At 30.8% G+C, this 21220-nt stretch overlaps 2 protein-coding genes and 1 long non-coding RNA gene across 4 annotated transcripts in view; all 3 read right to left on the minus strand.

Annotated features, from left to right (window-relative positions):
- Positions 1-1053: 1053 nt before the first annotated feature.
- LOC108912119 (UDP-glucuronosyltransferase 2B7) lies at positions 1054-10641 on the minus strand. The gene is made up of 4 exons (XM_018717285.1): positions 9659-10641; positions 7369-7591; positions 6292-6511; positions 1054-1494 (listed from the first exon to the last, which is right to left on the minus strand). The coding sequence occupies exons 1-4, from the start codon at positions 10481-10483 to the stop codon at positions 1212-1214; spliced, it is 1551 nt and encodes a 516-aa protein (XP_018572801.1). The 5' UTR covers positions 10484-10641; the 3' UTR covers positions 1054-1211.
- Positions 10642-12645: 2004 nt separating this feature from the next.
- Positions 12646-13308, minus strand: LOC108912129. The gene is made up of 2 exons (XR_001964527.1): positions 13258-13308; positions 12646-13194 (listed from the first exon to the last, which is right to left on the minus strand). It is a non-coding gene; the product is annotated as an uncharacterized LOC108912129 (long non-coding RNA).
- Positions 13309-16847: 3539 nt separating this feature from the next.
- Positions 16848-21220, minus strand: part of LOC108912120 (5-formyltetrahydrofolate cyclo-ligase) — a 9757-nt gene continuing 5384 nt past the window's right edge. The window contains exons 2-5 of one of the 2 annotated variants that reach the window (XM_018717286.1): positions 19082-19196; positions 17821-17948; positions 17592-17731; positions 16848-17128 (exon numbers count right to left, since the gene is read on the minus strand). In XM_018717286.1, the coding sequence (XP_018572802.1) occupies positions 16911-17128; positions 17592-17731; positions 17821-17948; positions 19082-19192 (597 nt within the window). In that variant the 5' untranslated portion in view covers positions 19193-19196 and the 3' untranslated portion in view covers positions 16848-16910. Of the gene's footprint in view, positions 17129-17591; positions 17732-17820; positions 17949-19081; positions 19246-21220 lie in introns of those variants that run through there. The other variant, XM_018717287.1, reaches the window with a different exon arrangement.

The following is a 21220-nucleotide window of genomic DNA, read 5'->3' on the forward strand; positions in this document are numbered from 1 at the left end:
CCTTCAAGTTATAAATGTAAATTGTAGTCACAATCAGGAGTAAGCTAACGCATTAAGTGCATAGGTGAACTCACTTTGTAAACATTTTAAGTGTGGTCCAATAAATCTTTGCATTTAAAATGCCACAGAAATCATTTATATTTAAAAAGCATTGTCTTTTACAATTAATTTATCCAATTCGGATTATATTCGCTCCACAATGGAATATTTTGTGATGAAATTCCGTTTGTTGGAAATGTAGCCTTAACCTTGTATAAAATATTTTTAACAAAATTCCAATCTTCCTTCACTACCTCCAACTTCAAGTGTGTCTATTTCCAGATTTGACTTTTAGAAATATTTACATTCCTACTAGCATCTCTAAGGCTTCTATGTGTCATTAAGCCGACCAAGAATTTGATGAAACTATAGACTTCCTTACATAGCTGAACGCAGAAAACACATATCTATCTATACTAAGAGTATATCGTAGTTTGTTTCTAAAATGCAGATACAAATAAATTTAAAATAACATTTCAGCCAAATCTTTTCCAAAAAGGTAAGTTTTCAAAGGTGCTAAATCTGTGAGCGTTGATATTTTTAATCCACAGAGAAAAATTCTTATTTTTGAATGTACCTTTTTCTTAAATACCGTGTCCGGTAAGTATCTATACTAATCTCTTAAAATAACAACGACTTCCAACATATTTTTTCATAATGTTGCGCCTTGCGAAGCATATATACACAATTTCTATAGGGAATGTTATTCTAAAACAATTTCTGTTATTTAATAATTTCCCTTCATGTTTAACACAATGTTATTTAGTTGAAGTTATGTAACCATCAATGTCATAAGTCTGGCTTAATGTAACAAACACTTACATATATAGATTAAAATAATTTACCGATGAGAATTGAAACAAATTAAGTTAGATTTATTTATTATGCAATATGTTTATATTTGCTAAATAAGGCTCTAGCATTCACATCACACATGGTTTGCTAAATATCGTATCAAGAGAAATCAAGATTTTCCATCGTCTACACAAAAGATTAGATGAATAAAACTAAATGTATAGTTTCAGTATCTTATATTTGGTTATCTGTTTAATCATCAATTCTTTTCTTTACCTGTTTCAAATAACCACAACGAAACAGGCAAAGCTAATAAAAAATCTATATCGTAATTACTTGTATAAAATTATTATTTTCCATACTACTTTCTTCGCTTATCAATCATTTTTCCCATTTTTCTTAACCGTTGCTTTGTTACAATTTCGTAGTACCTTGACAATTTTATAGATGGAATAGATGATAATCGTTGAGATCAACAGAACTACGAAAGCGATGTCAATGAGGAAGTATTCGATCCAGGATATATCAACCGTGGGACTTCGAAGGTGCTTAGTTCCTTTGTGTCTGATCACGTATTCGATCCACCAAATGGCTTTTTCCATAGGGGGCACTTGTTCATCGAGCATTAAATCCCGAAGTTTTTCTATGTTCCTTTTATACCTGCAAAAAATCTAACTAGAAATCTGAAAGAACTAAGAAAATAAAAAAGTTATGATTAAAAAAAGAAGGAAATAAAAAGGTTGGCTATACTGTTGTTGGTGATGAAATAAGGAAGAACATAATGAGAGTTATTGTATTTGAAAAAAGTGCGTGAGTAAAACGGGTTGAACTATGTGTTTCCGGGTTAGTTGCTACCTCGTTCTTCTTGAGTTCCAAGAGCTACGACACTCTATTTCAGCTCCTTGAAACTTGAGATTTGATTATATTTATTGTTAGTACTGACATATGGTAACATTATCAGAACGTCATACACAACAAATATTAATACCGACCAGAGGACTTAATCTCTAGTTTGCAAAGTTTCGTCAAGAGAAAAGAACGAAATTCTCTCGAAAATTGTTCAACCATTAACAACTGTTACGGAATCTTGCAGACTAAACTAATAAGTTGTCCATGTTACTCTACAACTTGTTAGAATGCTATTTTATTTTATTTTATTTAATACACTGTTCAACAGGTACTACCCAATTGTAGAACAGGGATTTTACAGACAATAAAAGAAGTACATTAATTACAAACAAAATTAAAAGGAATAAAAAAATACGGAGCATCATAAAAAAAGAAGGAAATAAATAAAATCTGTACACTAAATAATACAGATGCATTAAGATTCAAATTACATATTTGAAACTACCAGACATTAAAAATAAAGTATTTTTAAGTCATTAAGGATGCAGTTAAAATATCTACAGAATTTTTATTACAGTTGTTGCAGATTTCATGAAGTGGTGAATGTTTGAGTACATTACGAGGATTTGGTACATAAAATGTTCTGTTTTCACTAGAGCTAAGTCTAGGTATAGAAAATGATAATTTGTTTATAAATTTCTGGCAGTTAGCCAAATTACGTAAAATTTTAAAAAGAAAGACCTGCGAAAAGTATTTCCGTCTAGTTTCAAGGCTAATAAAGGAATGTCTACTTAAAAGGTCTCCATGCGGATATCCGATATGCGGATAGTAGCCATCAGATTTCAAATTTAAAAATTTTAAAAATCGATGCTGGATCGATTTCAGTTTATTAATGTGGACATCACTGTGCGGAGACCATACGAGGGAGGCATATTCAACATTCGATCTAACATAACTAAAGTAAAAAAGCTTTATGATATCTAAGCTTAAAAATCACAGTTGCAAACTATAAATTCATATGCTCTATTAGCTTCGGAGAAAACAGCATCAATATGATTATTAAATGATAGCTTTTCATCAAATACACGCCTAGGTCTCGAAATGTTTTCGGTCTTGACAAAACGTCATTATCAATGCTGTAATTAAACATAATGCGATTGAACTTGTTGGAGAAAGACATGACATTACATTTTTCCGTATTTAACATTAGCCTGTTATTATTACACCAAGATTGTATATTAAGTAGGCTTCCTTGAAGCTGAATACAGTCACTAATGTTGCGAACTGAGCTGTATATTTTTACATCATCGGCATAAATAAGAAATTTACTCAATCGATTTATATCAATTATAAACTATATACTGTTTTCAGTTGTCTAAATAAGATTTGAAGAAATTCAAGCCTATCAAACGCCTTGCTGAAATCCGTATATATTACATCAGTTTGTAAATTGTTGTCTATAGAATCGGCTATATATTACGTAACACTGATTAAGTTAGTGGCAGTAGAACGTCCTTGTATAAAACCAAGCTGACAGGGTGTTATCATATTAGAGATGTTATAATAAATTTAGTCATGAAGTAATATTTCAAAAATTTTACAAAAATTACATATAATGGAGATAGGACGAAAATTAGTAATGTTAAATTTAGCACCCTTTTTAAAAATTGGACACACTTTTGGTTATAAAGCAAACTCTACAAAAATCTATTTGAAATTTTTTTATTGAATTTATGTGAAATTCGAATCAACTCTTATTTTAATTATAATTGGAACATCCTGCTTATGGAATTAAAACTGTTACTGGTAATCACATTTTAGGATTACTTTTTTAATAGGTGGATTTATTAATGTATATATTTAAGACATATATCGACATAGTTAGGTAATTAATTACTTTGGACACTTAAATGATCACAAAATGTGAAATTATCTGCTAATAACCATATTTGCAGGATTATAAGTAAGTCGTTAAATTCTTATTTAATTGTTTACGAACTCATAAAGTGTGTAACATCGACATTGCTACAAACTTATCTCAATAAAAAGAAACAAAAACACAGGTGTAACTATTTGTTTTAAAACAATCCTAGAAGTCCACGATTCTTCAAAGATTAGACATGACATACAATTTTTGGACAAATAAACCTCAAACTTGGTACAGTCCAGTTCCAGCTGCCTCAACAGTTACGCCTGCTACAGATTTGGAAAAACCATTTCCAAATTAAACTTTTGTTCCAAACACTAACAAAATCAGTAACGAATCATTGATAACAGTAAAGTTTGCTTTAACAATTTAATGGAAATCGGTAACTCGTCAAATTGTCTGAAAATGAAATACATAGTATTGAGATGTCCTGATCAAAAGTTGTCCCGGGACCAAGGCCGAAAACTTATCGAGATAAACGACATTGAAAGTGACCGAGTCCCATTGTGCTTATACGTATAGACATTTTTAAGGAAAGCCGTATGATTCTTCTCTGTCTATTTCTTTCTTTCTAGGAAGAACTAGAGATACACCATTTTATAAGGTTTTCTTTGCAAGCCAAATTAGAAAAAAATATTTGACAAAAAAAATAATTTTGGGGTTATGTAATGTAATAATAATAGCTTTGTTCCTAGAGCAATCCAATAGTAGACGTATGCGCATTTCGATATAATGTTTACATAGGATTCAAAATTCACTGTTTAAATCAAAATATTTTTAAAAACATATTGGAAAATGTAAAATATAATCATATTTTTTATTCGAAACGAAAATTACACACATTATTTGTATCACACCTTATACCTTTGCAAATAGAGACGCCTCTCTATTGTTATCGTTAACCTACATTCGAGCACCAACAGTAATATAGATGTTGCAGTACCTATGCCTTGTAGATTTTATATAGATATCCATATTCGTATATGCTGTACCTATTACGTTCAGTAAAATGCCAACAGGTTAAAACTGCACTTGTTACGATTATTTCTACTCTGAAACCTAACGAATTAAAGTTTTTTATAGTTTTCAGTGCATTTCCTGAGTGAGAAAGAATGCCTAAACTGTAATTCTAAATTTACAATTACAGACCATATCAGACATTAAAGTAAAATCCAAAACTAGCCAATTTTCTCCAGCCAAATGATTTGTATTGACCTTTTATAATATTATAATATATTTTTCCACTTTTCTTCCTTCTTTTCTATGAAAACATAATATTCAAATAATTTTGTATTAGTATTTTGTATTAGTAAGTCCATAGTACTGTTATACAGTGGGTACATGATAAAGGGAACAAATTCTTTTAAAATTCAGGTAATTATTTTGTGGAAAAACGCTCGGATACGTCGATTAGTATGTTTATGACATAAGAAAATTGTATATAGGGTGTCTCAAGAAGAACATATGCGGTCATCATTGATTTTTTAATGGAACACCCTGTATATTATACTATTTTTAAATTGTACGGTAAAATCTGAACACTTACATACCACATCTTTAAAATCGGTGGTTTTCCTAATAATGACATTTGATAATTGATATTTGGAAATATACACACACAAGTAGTTAAATAAAATGTTAAAATTGAAACCTTGAACATTTTCTTAAAAGCCAACAAAAACATCTTGGTATGCTAAATTTTATCTGAAACAAAACAATTTTATTCGTATTAATCAATCGTTTTTCATTCCTTGACCTCTAGACCATTTTAATGTAGTATTTTGTGACAATAAAAACCAAACTATCACCGGCGTTTAGTTTGTCAGTGTCATGTAGTCAGTTTTACGTTTTATTTTAAACATGCATTTATCTGAGAAAGGACGTATTGAAGTACATATGATGATTGGTTTTGGAGACGGTGTGCGTACTCAACAAGAAGTGTGTAATTTATTTAGTGTAACTCATCCTGATGGACCCCCAATTACTAGATCCACTGTCAGCAAAATTGAATTGGAATTTGCTGAGCACGACTACGTTAAAGATTTACCTAAAGGAACACCAGCAGAGATATCAGAAGATTCTAAACTAGACGTTAAAACGTAAACTAGAAATTGTAAATAATCCCCATGTAGCCGTTAGGACAATCTTCAGGAATTGTAATTTGTTATCGGTATCTGTGTCACAAATACCTACTCCGAAAAAATAAATATCATCCTTATAAGATTCAATTGATACATGAACTATTAGAAGACGATTTTGGTCGAAGAACGCAGTTTTGTGAGCAGATAATTGAGATGAATAATCAAAATTAGATTTCACCCGAAAGATTATTTTTTCTGCATCGTCAAAAAATAAATGTTTGAGCAGGTATTGTCGAAAACCGAATTCTTCGACCTTATTTTTATTTTAAATTTAAATGGAGAATGCTACTTAGACTTTCTTGGGTGTTCCATTAAAAAAATCAATGATATATGTTCTTCTTGAGACATCCTGTATACAATTTTCTTATATCAAAAAATCCGCAACTAAATATACTAATCGATGTGTCCGAGCGTTTTTCCACAAAATAAATACCTGAATTTTAAACGAATTTATTCCTTTCGACATGAACGGATTGTATGTAATATCAACTATGCAATGGGAAAACATGCACATAATTCATTCTGTCATTGTCTACATACTTTTCATTCTCTGCCACTTCAATTATTGCATTCTTTAATTCCTCCTTCGTAACGGTTTCATAATCCACTCCCACTCCAATCCCGATTTCAGCAACTACTCTTGTATTCATGGACTGGTCCGCAATAAATGGCATTCCGATGATAGGAACACCTCTGTCTATTGCCTCCTCGGTAGACTGCAGTCCGGTTTGTGAAATAAACGCCCTTATGTTGGGGTGAGCTGCAAATATTAACGGAGAAAAATGTGAGGAATCAAACAGATCCTGTAATAAATATCTACGAAACGAACATATTATGAACGAATGAAATAAAAAATTTCCATTAATGTAAGTTATATCGAGTGTTGTCAAAGTTGAGTCACTTATTTTAACAGCTGGTAGAACTGGAAAAAAATCGAGATACTAAAAAGCGTTTATATAAAAGTTACCAAATAAAACTTATTTTAAAGAATTGAAATTTAAAAACTTTATAATACAAACCTGATTTATCGTCATTTTCGACCACTGCATTGTAAAAACATAAATGGTAAACAAATAAATAGTAACAATTTTGAAAAATTTTGAACAATTTCTGTTGAATATTTTGAACAATATTTGTAGAACAAAGTTTTTATAACTCTCTTCTTCTGCAACTTTTATATAAACGATTTTTGGTAAACCGACTTTTTTTACGAGTGCTACCAGCTGTTAAAATAAATTACTCAACTTTGTGAACACCCTGTATAAAATTAGAATTAGTGATACTTATGTATGTGTAAAGAGTTTACATAATGCCAAACAGGCATATTTAATTATTAGAACTTTTATCAGGGTAGTTATTGGACCCAAAGATGGAGGTTATAGCAGTGAAGAAGAAGGAGAGGAAGAAGAAAATGGTTACTGGATACCAATAGTTTTATAAAAAAGTCGCAGAATTTTTGTTGTCACTTTGTTTATTAATCCTGAAGTGCTCATTTATATTTATTGAACCTGCAGTATCATTTAGTATAATGAATATATAAAAAAATATATATAAATTAGAAATATACTTTATAGGTGTACTTTGAAACTATAGTAAAACATACCTACATCAACTTACCAAGTACATCTTGTTGTGGTAGCCATTTCTTGATAATAACATTTGAAGGCTTTCCTGGCAAATCTACGGATTCGTACTTCCACAAAATGGTATAAGGCAACTCGGAGAATGCTTCATTTAAAACTATCCTCAACCTATCTGGCATATTGACGCTTTGAACGTTTGAACCCAAACTGAAGAAAATCACTCCATTTTTGGCATTATCCAAAATGGTTTGTAAATCCTACAATTCAATCATATATTATTGTTAGATTTGTCAATGCCTAAGAACAGTAACTAGTTTTTAGTAACAAAATCAACAGGAATAAAAATTTACGAATATTTCTCCACTTTAAAATTAGGAGGTTGACTTATGCTGATAAAATTTATATTAACACTGCTGAAATTCTATACACTTTTTTGCCTTATATATTCCACCATCACCAAATTCAAGCTGTAAGTGGTATTAAAAATGTCAAAATTTAATAAAAATTTGCAATATAGGTAACTGTTTTTTTGCAATATTATCAGTTTTTATTCTTCAAGGAATATTATTAATAGTTACACAGGTTATTAATAATTAAGTCAAAATGTTTTCGAGCTACAAGGTGTTGTGATTTGAAAAAGAAAATCACATTTGATAACGCAGAAGAGTACCTTAGACTAAAAAAAGGTACTCTTGATTATTGTCGATAAAATGAACCGTTTACAAGAAAAAAAATAATAAATGAATTCATGTTTTATTTTTAATAAAAAGGACTATGATATCTATTTTTTCTCGACAATAAAGTGACATCGCTACACATTGATCCTTTACTTTCATTATTAATTTACCGATTTTAGGATTTCGTGATGAATTTAATTGTGAATTAATTCGAAATATGGAATACACGTTTATTGAGTATGCAGATATGCATCTCATGTATGGTATTGTTGACATTTTGATGTTATTTGGCGTTAAGAAAAATTGTTTGTGGCATTCTCGACAATATCAAATATCTCCGAAAATAAACACGATAAAAAATATAGTTTTCAGCATTCTATCAAGCATGACAAAACCTATCTTCTGCCATACTTATTACATTTCCTAATTACGAAGCTCAAAAGTCCAAAGGTCTCTATCATTGATATTTAATTCATATTCCTTACAGTTTCCAAGGTATTTGTAGATTCTCATATTTTTTGTTGCTATTTCCACGTTAAAAACGTTCTTTATTAACACTATTAAATTTGAATATGGTTCACTGCAGTGACATCCACAGCTATGTATTGGTACTACCAGGAAAGACATGAAATAAAAAAATTAAGAGTTAGTGGTCGTACATTTGGTTATAAAATTTAAAATACTGTTGGTTTTGCTCAGCAATGTTTCTTCTAGAAATATTCGATCACAAATGATGTTCCATCTGATAAGTCGAGTTTCGACTGATAATAATGTTGACTTCTCTTGTTTACTTTAAAAATATATCTTTTATATAAATCATCTGACTATATGTTGATATACCTGGCGATTGTAATTTTTCGATTCCCTGTTTTTTCTATTTTTACTATTATACCAATGCTTTGTAACTTTTAATTGTATTTATTATTAAATAATAAATTCATAAATCTTTAAACAACAGTGGCGTTAAAAATAACTACATTTATGCATAACAATTAGCTTATTGTCAAGGTTACATTTGTTTATACAAATCAACAATGATTAATGAAGTAGGGTACTAATTAGAGTAACATTACAGGAGGAAATTTTTTTAGTATTCATGACAGTAAAGTCTTATCCTTGAGTAGAGATCTCAAAGAATATTAAATATTTTAGAGAATTTCATTCCACGAATGTTACGAGAAAGATTAAAAAGGGAAGTGAATTTGTATTTTTATAACAAATAAAGGTACTTAGATAAGTGTACCTCTGTACTATAAATAAATTAAAAGTAAAAACATGTTTCAAATACAAGCTTTTATCAAGTGCGCTAAAAAGGAAAAAATAAACCAAGGAGTCTATAGACTGCAGTGTTACGAATAATATAACAATTAAAATAAATTAAACTTGGAAAATGTCAACCAAACATGTAATATTTCACAATACAAATATTGCAATTCCTTAAGTCAAAATAAACTGAACTAGATAACAATGATACAAATACAGTCTTCTTCATTTGAATTGAAAATCTTTATTTAAATTGGATGTTTAAATGAATAGTGTAAAATCTTTTAATGCAACCAGATAGGTGTCTAGTACTTCAAATAAAAAATAATAATAATGATCAGTTTGAATGTTTCTATATTTTGAACCTCATAAGTCTGTACTCACCTTAGGCAACGGCTTTGGGGGTTTGATATGCAACCTTTGTAATGGAATAATAGTCGGCACCGTCGGTCTAGGAGGATAGAATATCGGATTTGTAGTCAGAAACAGAAGACTAAGATTTTTCTCTATTTCACCCATGTAAGGCATATCGTTCCCTAAATACTTCCTAGCTATTTCATCACATCTAGGAATAGCTACAAATGTAAGATAGAATCTGAGCCATATATAATAAAGGGTGCTACAAAAACGCTCGTAAAAAGTCAGCTTTCCATTATAAGGCAAAAACATTTCCGAATATAGTGAAGGAGGATTTGGATTGCCCATTGCGTAGTGAGAACCAACGTATCCACCCATGGACGCCACTCCTATAACTGGTGCTCCTAGCTTGTATCCTAAGCTATACATGATCGGGCTAATATAGGTCTGGACCAAGATTACGTCAAATTTTTCATTACTGTTATTATAGATTTTTATAAATTCGGTGTTTGAGAATATGGCATCTGCCGCATCGTAGTTAATGGCAAATATCTTGGGTATTTTGGTGTGCACAGCGAATTCCTTGCGCATGAAAAACTGGAATCCGTGCCGTTTCATGGAATCCGAAGCGTAACTCATGTCGATTTCGGTGAGATTTACCAACCGTGGATCCTTCAAAGGATATGGTGTAACTACAGTGACGTCATGTCCTCTCAGAGATAACTCCTTCCATAAAGACTGAAACACACTCTGGTGGCTTACTGTCGGCATTTGAAAAACACCCAGTATACGAGCACATTGCAGCGAACTTGCCAAACTCAGCACCAGTAATAATAACAAGTATTTATCCATGTCTATAATTATACTATAATTTCTAGTGAGATGCAATTAAGGTTAAATATTATCGAAAGTTTTATCTTTTATGGTATGATTCACAACGAGATATCTTGATTGCGCTTCGTGAACGGCATTGTGTAGTACTGATTACTAACAGAACCAATCTTTCACTAATGTTTGTGTCTGGAATAATGCCGCCAGATATAATAGGTAAGCACGACTATCTACGATCATCAACGAAAACATATATCCAACTGGGACGGATATTATAGAATTTAATGGCATCATTCTTTAATTTTCTTACAGTGCAGTAAGTTTATAATGAATTTTACTTTTGGAATCTTATTGGCTACTTAAACTAAAGTAAAATTGCATAACTAGTTAAACCAGTTAGTATTTTGTAATTGCTTTAACAGTTTTATAATTTTATAAATTGAACAATATACAGAATAAAATGATTTTCTTCTACTCTTTTTTATTCTCAAAACACCATGAATACATGTTTTTCAAATCGAAATTTGCCAATATCTCCAAAATCAAGATATATTAAAATTTGGTTGTCAGTTTTGAAAACAAAATTTGTTTTCAAAACTGACAAAACCAAATATAACGAGCGTTCAAATAAAAACGTGGTCAAGTTGGTTCTGAAAATTTGGACGTAGGGCGTAGTGCATAGCAAATGAACTTAAACGTCATCTGTCAAAGCGCTGTATCGCCGCTTTGTTATTGAAACTGACAGCTGTGACAGCTGCTATCACATACTTCTATCCTATACTAATCATTTTGCGATTGACTTGAAGCCGAAAAGTGGGGCGACGGACCAGCGTATTCATACGCATGCGCTTCCTTTATGGGTTTTGATTGGTTGAAAGGAACCAAGAACGGTAAACAGTAAGAAAGCCAAGCTAACCTAAAAATATTCTCATTATGTTTTGTGTTGATGTGTTGTGTTAGTCCTTTGGTNCATTTTTATATTACTTTATTCTTTAATATATTTTATTACTAGTTCTCGCATTTTTACTTTATTTTGAAGGTACATATTAAGAAAATTCAAATAAATTAAAAAAAAAAATTCCTAAAAATTCAGTCAAATGAAATCAAATAATGCTCTTTAATACCAAAAATACAGGAGTGCAAAAGATATCTAGGGGAGACTGGGGCAAAGGGGACCGCTTAAGACATTTATCTAAAAATTTTCTATATTTACATGAATTTAAGGAAAACAAATACATGTAGCCATACAATATTTATTTGGCTTCGTTGAAGACAACATGGCAAAAATAAAATAAAAAAAATTTAATAAAACAAAAAAAAGTATTTCTGGTCCTACATGCCCCAGGCTTCGGGGCAAAAAGGACCACCATTTATTGTATGCACAAATTGCATACAAATTCATCGTCATTTTCATCCAAGCCTGCGCACTCATCGTGTGTCCATTTTCCGCTTTGCTGACATCTAATCCATCCTCCGCTTCCTTTACATTCACCATAGACTTCATTACAGTATAGACATTCTTCCTATTCTGAATCAGTTTCGCTGTCAGCATTTATGTTGTTTTCGTTAAAACAATCATAAAACACACATTCGCTTTTATATACGTTTAACAGTACTGTCAAACACAGAACTGAGTAATGCCAACCTCTAGCGGGAATCTATATTAATTTTAAAATAAATTAACTGATCCCGTTTGCCCCGCTGGTCCTCTTTACCCCAGTCTCCCCTAATATCATGGAAAATACATTTAACTGACGATATTGCTGGGCAACAACTAATTTATAGGCTACATGATCCAACTAGCATAGAATTATACAGAGCCAGAAGAGAATGATTACAAGTCACGTGACCAGTTATTTTATTTGCTTCATATTGGCATTCAAAACAATAAGACCAAGATTACATTCAAATACAACATTCTGTTGCAATGGCTGTAATTGGCAATTTTTCGCGAGATTCTATTCAACCAATCAGCGATCGCATTATCTCGAGCGTAGGCGTAATGGTTTGTTATTGTTCATTGTAAACGAATCATTGGTGATGACAAGATTTATTACCAGTACCAATCGTTCAATGTTGTGTTTCTTAAGCTTGACGGACTTGTAAACATTTATGAAGGCTCTGGACCATCGATATCTAGTAAATAGCCAGCAATTAACAATTTTATAAATAAAAATTGAAAATAACATGCCTAAATAACATTTATTCAAAAACCTAACATATTGTAATTATTAAATAACGTAATTTTGAAAGAAATGTCTTGCTTTCTTGACTGACATCGCCCTTGACACAGAGCAACACGCAAAATTACATTTACACGAAATTAAAAAAATACAATATCTGTTCTGTCAATTTCTCTTACCCCGTCAGTTTTAAAATAAATAAACATATGAATGCATACGTTAATTCGTGCAAAATATATTGATACAACAATTCGACAAATATTAATAAATAAAAACATCACAAACTGATCTGCCAAAAATATTAGCTAACTTTAACCTTCCTGCATGTAAACCAGTAAATCAGGAAATTTATAGCCTTATTTAATATGTACACAGTCACTAAAAGTACACCAACCACAAACACGATAATGTCTAACAACAAATATTCCACCCAGGTGATATCAACTGTAGGGCTGGTAAAGTGGCTCGTTTCCTTGTGCCTGATGACATATTCTGTCCACCAAACAGCCCTTTGAAGTCCAGTCATTGATCGGTGTAGTACTACTATACCTGTAATTAGAATTATTTAGTAAATAGCACCGAAAACCAGTAAAAATTTAAAGTATTACGCACGAGGTAAACAAGCAGCTGACTAACACAGTGTCTACCAGATCGGTACTAATATTAACTCAGAATTTTAATAATAGCACGGTGAAAATTCGATATTATTCTAAAACTCAGAACGAGTGACGTTTTCATATTTTGCAATTTTGAGCCAATGCGTATTAGATAATAATAGACATTTTTTAATTTTATTTTTGTATAAATCCGAAGAAATTACTGATTTGTTTTTTCACATAATCACTTGTAAGGAAACGCTATTTGCCTTTGTTTGTGTAGAATAATTTAGAATAAGTTTTAAATTTTGTTAAAAAACCTAGCAGTTTTCGAGATAAGAGCAATATTCTGTATCACTATACATATAAACGGACTTTTAATAAGATTCAAATTGATTTAGGAATAAGATGAAACCAAATTTCATTATCAAGAGAAAGGATACATTTAAATAATATACAGGGTGATTCACAACTTATCCAAAAAAATTTGGGAATAGATGCGGCATAAAAAATGGAGCCAACATCGTAAAAAAAATTGTAAAATCCTTACAGTTTCCGAGAAAAAAATTATCGAAATTGTAGTACTTTCCACCATTACATTGCTGGACAACTGTAATCTCTAGAGTCATTTGTGTTCTACGCTTTACGCAATGCGCGTGGAGAACCTCGTGGCCCCAGCGACCCCAAATACTGAAATCCGATTTTACAATTAGTATTAGCGTCATTGCGATAGTATTTACAACAGTTTTTTAGTAATTAGTGTCAAAAATGGCTTACTTTGTGTTAGTTCGTAGGAACTGAATAAGACGGACCCAAATGTATTTACACGTTGGTGAACAAAATTTTGAATACTTATTATATAGTCTTTCCGATATCAATTGAAGAACCAAGAGGATGGCGGTATGTACTAGGTTCGGTCGCTGACGTAGCAACTCGGCATTGAAATATTTGAAAAACTTGTTCCCATATTTATTTAGCCATATGCATATACAAGTCTAGTCGAACTAAACGTGGATGTGGTAGAAATGTATACGCCCAGTTGAAGAAGGCGAGCGCGGACAAACGAAATACAAATACAGTTGCATTGGGCCACTGGGCAATAAATCTCAGCCGTTGACAAGTGGCCGATAAATTGCCTGGCAGTACAATGCAGAGTGCGGAATTTGGTATGATTCAGGTAATTTTAATTTATTATAGGCACCTTCTATTAATCATTGATATTATAATTGCGAAAGGTTGAAATAATATTATTACATGGCATTTTGGAGATCTTTTGAAACGGAACAAAACGAAACTTGTCATCAATATAATAAAATTGTTGGAGGTCATAAATAATTAAAATGTGTTGTTGGCCAAATGAACATATAATAGAAATTTTCTGCACATTACATATAAATTATTATAATTTTTTACCTTTATCAGGAAACTTTTTTAGAGACGCCTATGAAACTCATAAAATTTTATTGCCAGGCGTTTTTTTACATGTTCAACTGACTTCGGAAAGACTATAACATCAGGTATGTCAAATTATTTTATTAATTAAAACCACAAATTAATTTTATTAATTAATAACAACAATAGCAGCAAAAGCAGTTGAATTTGCTGATATAAAATAGGTGCTATAAAATTCTATTTATTCCTTTCCTTGCGAAATTCTTTCAAGTTTTTGTCCGTTTTTATCACACTTTGTCCCATCGAGGTTGAAGGTGTTTTACAGTGGACCAGTTTCCAGTGCCGTGCAGAACTGTATTTTTAAATCATTTTCGAACTGCCCTTTTTGATTTTTTCTTTACAAAATTGTATTTGTAAGAGTCTTCTTACATCCAAATTTTTTTTTGGAGAAGTTCTGAATCACCCTGCTTTGATTGCATAATATTTTGGCTTATTTACTAATCACAGTGTAGGTAAGTTTTTTCGCTGTTCAATTTACTAAACAAATCTTTAAATTCTCTATTAACAAAAACTATTTTATTATACCTATACCTTTATCCTGTTATAGAAAAAAGATTATGTATTACATGCAAGTATATTGTTTAAAGCTTGGTTACCACCTAAATAGTACTAACTTCAATATTTTCTCCCTTAGGTCATATAAATTATTACATATTTCTTCGTTTACTTTATCTTTTTTAGTGCCCCATAGAATGAAATGTATTGAGGTCAATTGGTCCTATAGATCATAAAATTATCCCTTAATAAAAAAAGAACATTTAAAAAATGTTTGTGTCTAGAACAAGATAGTTATTATTAAAACACCTTTTATAGTACAGTATTTTTTTTCATAATAAAATAAAATATTCAAAGATCTGTTTGGTAAACTGGAGGAAAAGCATAAATAAGCACGAGTTTCATATCAATTTTCACTTATACAACTATTTCTATTTTCCCCACTTCCTTGAATAAATTTAAGCCGCTAAATTTTCCACAATATATTTATTATAAGCAGTAATATAACTTGACCAATTTCTTGATAAACTTATTGAGTTAAAAATTAGTAAATGTAAAATATTTATTAAGTAAAATTTCTAATAGAATTGTTACGAGTCTTTGTAGCAGAATAGCTCTTCTAGAGTACTGTATTTTTCAATATCTAATAGCTTCCGTTGCTTCTTGACAAAATTATAAGAAAATAGAATGATATTAACTTTAAGTTTGGCGTTAACTAGGTCTAACGGTAATTATTGCTAATCTGTCTAAACTACTACCAAATTCAAATCTATAAATTGCTCCTTTGATAGGAAAGTTAGTTTTCCACAAATTCTCAATTTTTTCAATACAATGTAAAAATAGTTTTATTTTTTATTTTAATTGATAAGTGAGTTTCGCCATTTTTTTCTTGTAGACATAAAGGCGGCAGAAAAATAATGGGTAATGGGTTTTTTGAGAAGTCAATATTAACAGTTACATAACCTTAAAGTTATTTTTTTCCTGAGATTATTTAAGTTAAGCATTTTTTTACAATTTAGTACTAATTCTCCAAGAAAAATCATTAAAGTTCTAAACCCAATTGAATGTGGTGAAGCATCTTCAATCATAGCTAAATTTTACTTTTTTGCAGAACAAACAAAGCAAAATTGAACATAAAGTAACATTATATTTTTTACAGTTGTAATCATTAAAGTTTGCCGAATCATCTTAAATTACATCAATTTATTTACGAAAATTATGAAATTTATAAATAATTAAAATGATTCAGCAATATTTGATCTAAAGTTGCAAAGTATTTTGGCAAAATATTAAGCAAATGCATTTTTTTCTCGAAAATGTTATCAAATGGACGTTTTTATAACTTTTGATGATATTCAACATTAGGACATTTAATTTTTTTAAAACTGCAAATAAATTATAAATTTTCTAGCCAATAAAGGTCATTTAAGAACTTTGAGGTTCAAAATTATGATAAGAATGATTTTTTTGCAGATGGAGTTTATTTATTAGGATGAATCTTTCATGTCTTTAAAGTTTGGGAGTCTATGTGTAGTATGGGTAGAGTATATAGTACACTACAAGTAAATTTTAAAGATTATTTAATGTGTAAAAGTATAAATATAGAGTATAAGTAAATATAAACAAGGATACGATCACTTTGAAAAAAAAGCCCGTAGGTAAAAGTCAAAACTGTATTAAAATATAAATATATAACAAAACTATCAAATCTATCAAAGGAGACTAATCATCGTATAGGACTAAATCGACTGTAACATCGGTATCCTCTATTGGTACTTCATCCACTATTTGTTCTTTGAAACCTACTGCTATACTTGTAGGGGGTACTTCTAGAACATCTCTAAGTTTCCTTTGGTATTTATCGTAGTAGCCTGCACCATGGCCTAACCTTAACCCGTCTTTGGTAAACGCCACACCAGGTACTACCAATAAGTCCAAACCTGCAAGGACACATTTCTCAATATAAAACTATGGATTTCATTAATCAAATTGCACAAATGAAAAAAGAAAATGTTGCAACCTACTTTGAGACAAAACTAAAAAACGTCACAATGAACTACAAGGACTGATTTTTTTTCGTCAAAATAAATTTAAAAAAATTGTAAAATTTTTTTTTTAAACAATTCTTAAAGGCTTTATTATAATTCAGAGCTTATAAGTAAGATACAGTTTTCAATTAAAAATTACTTTGAAATAATTCAATATACAGACACAGACAAAAAGTAACAAAGCATAGTCAGATGCATAAATTCAACTTTTTTATAATTATGCACTTATAATTATTGAGAAAATAGAGCAAAGGAATACATCTTTGTATATGGTTCCCTGTTCATTCCTGATAATATAATTGTTTGTGGACTTTTACTTATGAACGATTGTTCTGTTACAATATAATGATCATACCAGCATCTAGAGCATTTTCCCTTTCGTCTTTTAGATAAGGTTGCTTAATATTCCATTTGGTTAAAGGCAAATTCTCCCAGTCCTCCATATCCCGTAACTTGACCATTTCCATCCCAGCCTTCCTATACCTAAAATTGACTCTAAGAGTAAAACGACGTGTCATTTTGTTAATACCAGAAATGGATAAAATTTTGAGATGAAGTATCATATACAAATAAGATTGTCTCACCTGGGCACAAAACACCCCTTTCCCTGTTCAAAAAGTTTCCTTACAATTGGTTCAGTATCGATTTCGTTGTCCATGCTCAGATATACGGAGACATTTTTGGCCTCTTTAAATTTTGGTAAGCTGAAAAGCTAAAATAAAGTACCTAATAAAATGTGTAACTTTTTAACTTTCATGAAATCTTTTGTAACTGCTATATGTATAAATTGTACCTCAATTCGATTGTCAAATTTCTCAGGTGTCAAAATTTAATCAAAATGTTAAATTCCGACTCCTGGCAAAGAAATAGCAGCTGGAAGTTGACCTATTGAAAACAGTTGTTGGCTATTGATGACAGACAGAGTCACAAAAATTGGATTAGGTGAAAACCAGGTTTTCATAGCAATTTTGATAAAGATAATGTCGATTTTTTTTGTCTTTTAAAAAATGCAAGCTTGGACTCTGTAGCGACAAAATTAAATAGTATATCATCAAGAGACAATTATTATTACAAAGCAAAATATGTACGAAAAACAGTTGTCATCTTCATAGAAACACAAATATTTCAAAACATCAAAGATGACTTTTAAAACCTCCTATGACTTGCACTTATTTACATAATAAAAAAATGAAGAAATATGATTTAAAAAATACATGGTATTGTACTACACATTTAAACTGTACTAATAAATACAAACTAATTAATACACAATTTAAAAGTTATAAACTTTCATCTGTATAGCGAAAGTGAATACGAGGTTTTTATTTGATATGTAATTTTTGACAATAAAATAATTGTTAAATACATATACTTTTTAATTTTACTTTAAAATCATTCTTTTGAAAGCAATAATTTTCACTTACATACTATCACTCTTGTATGATGCCAGGCTATAATTTGTATTTCCAAGAGATAAAAACAAATCGACTTTTTTATCAATGTGGTTACCAAAAAGTGGTTTCCAAGCAACCCTATTTTGTTGGCACCCCCTATAGGTACGAGTCATCAATAGCTAAAAACGTGTAGGGACTAAATTTGGTACTGACAGATTAACTAGTTAGAATATATTTAAAGAAAAAGTCGTTTGTCAACAGGGCATTTTCAACCTGTCATATCTTGGTAAGAACCCGGAATTGAGCAAGAGTTCGTCTAGTTCTCCTAGTTCAAGGGGTATCAAGTATAAAGTAATAGAAATATAATTACAAAAAAATATTTATGCAACGTCATCAGTGTATTTCGCGATACAAACAATGAATAAGCTATAATTCTTACATACTCTCTTACCTTCTCCACAACAATTTTCGATTGTCTTCGTCTTTCTTCAGGGGAAAGCAGCGCGAGTTTCTTTTCGATTTCCGTCCTAAGGGCAGCCTTCGCAACTTTTACAGCCGACATGATGCTGCAACAATTTAATACGTGATCTTAAAATAACATCTGCATATATTAATCTGTTTGTTTTTGGATATTTTATCGAAGTTTATCTTATTCGAGTCACATGCAAATTATCAGTTCTATTATAGTGGTTTATCAGTTGATCCCTGATCTTTTACTAAACCTAATTGAAGAATGATTTGTGAAAGCTGTGATTCTAGACAAAAATCCTGTGGGGATCGTAGTGCAATATTACATGATAGTAAGAATGTTACACAATTATGTCTAGAGGTTAGATTTAAAATAGCTGTTAGCCACATGGGAAGAATGATATTTGTTCGTAGGTACTATAACTTATTACTTTTGCCTTTTATATAATCTTACTTTTTCATATACTTATAGGTTCAAATAACGAAGAGCATATACAGAGTGACTCAGGTTTAATCTGGATAACTTCAGGGATCGATAGAACAGGTCAAAATAATGTTCATGCATGATATAAACTTATTTCCTAAATCGTATCGTTTCGGATATTTTTCCCTTTTCTTAGCACTAAAAATACTTTTGAAATAATACTTTTAACGATATTCACGAACGTCAGTTTATGCAAATCATTGTGAGTTTTGTTTTACATGGGTCGCTATAACGCTAAATGAAATTTACTCGGCTGGGGTGCCACACTGTCACGGATTTCATTGAATATCTCAGAAATAAGGCCAAATATCGAAAAAAATAAAAATAAAAGACGAAAATGCTTCAAAATTAATGAGACAAAAGTTGTATGCAGCTTTTTTATTGAAATTAATAATTTTTTTTTGAAGCTTTGAAATAATATAGAAGATGGCATCACACAAAATCCACTTCTAAGACTGGTAGGTAGTTCAAACTTAATAAGCTTATGTAAGATCATGAGGGGTGTTTGTGTTCCGAATTTCACCTCAATCGGATGAGTCGTTCAAAAGTTATGAGGGAAAAGCGGGGAAAAAATTCTTTTTCAACGCCCTCTATATCTGAAACGATGCGATTTAGGAAATAAGTTTATATCATGAATGACCATTATTTTAACCTATTCTATCGATTCCTGAAGTTATCCAGATTAGACCTGAATCACACTGACACAATAGCGTACACAGAATTTTGTTATGAGGGGAGTGGGGGAGGTGTGTAACTACGAACCGTTCCTGGGGTAGTTAGTGCAAACTAAGATCCCCATAAAAGAAATTTAGCGAACAAAAATAAAAAAATTTGTAATACCGTATTAGAACTATTTAATGATTAGATGGATGGCGTAAACTGTTTAAGGCGCAGGATGACTTGCTAAAACTGTTTCTAAAGTCAAATCTGCAAAAGTTCCAACAAATTCTGGAAATATCAATTTTATTTTGCGATGCGATTGTTTATAAAGATATTTAATTAGACTCTGTTAGTGTTTTTTTATATGATTAAATAAAGAGAAAACTTACTATTCCAATGATACATGAAATGAAGGAAAAAGTTGTTAAAACCATATGATATTTAAACCATTTAAGAAACCCATGTGGTACACATAGAATAATTTTTTTAGAATATTTTTTTACATAAATGTTTATATACAAATATTTCAAAAAATCATAGTCGTAGAAATTACTTTCATCAAAAGGGAGTAACTCCCCCTTATCTACGGCTATGACAACTGAAATGATTTGTCTTATTTTGAGTCGACAAATCTACCCTCAAAGTGAAGTACCACTATTTCCGAACACCCAGTATGTTAATATTCCCAAATATATAACGAGCGTTCAAATAAAAACGTGGTCAAGTTGGTTCTGAAAATTTGGACGTAGGGCGTAGCGTATAGCAAATGAACTTAAACGTCATCTGTCAAAGCGCTATATCGCCGCTATCAATTTGAATATTTTCATTTTAAACGCTTTTTAAAACGAAAATATTCAAATTGGTAGCGGCGATATAGCGCTTTGACAGATGACGTTTAAGTTCATTTGCTATACGCTACGCCCTACGTCCAAATTTTCAGAACCAACTTGACCACGTTTTTATTTGAACGCTCGTTAT

The sequence above is a fragment of the Anoplophora glabripennis genome, unplaced genomic scaffold (genome assembly GCF_000390285.2).
Source record: "Anoplophora glabripennis isolate ALB-LARVAE unplaced genomic scaffold, Agla_2.0 scaffold479, whole genome shotgun sequence".
Taxonomy (NCBI): Eukaryota; Metazoa; Arthropoda; class Insecta; order Coleoptera; family Cerambycidae; genus Anoplophora; species Anoplophora glabripennis.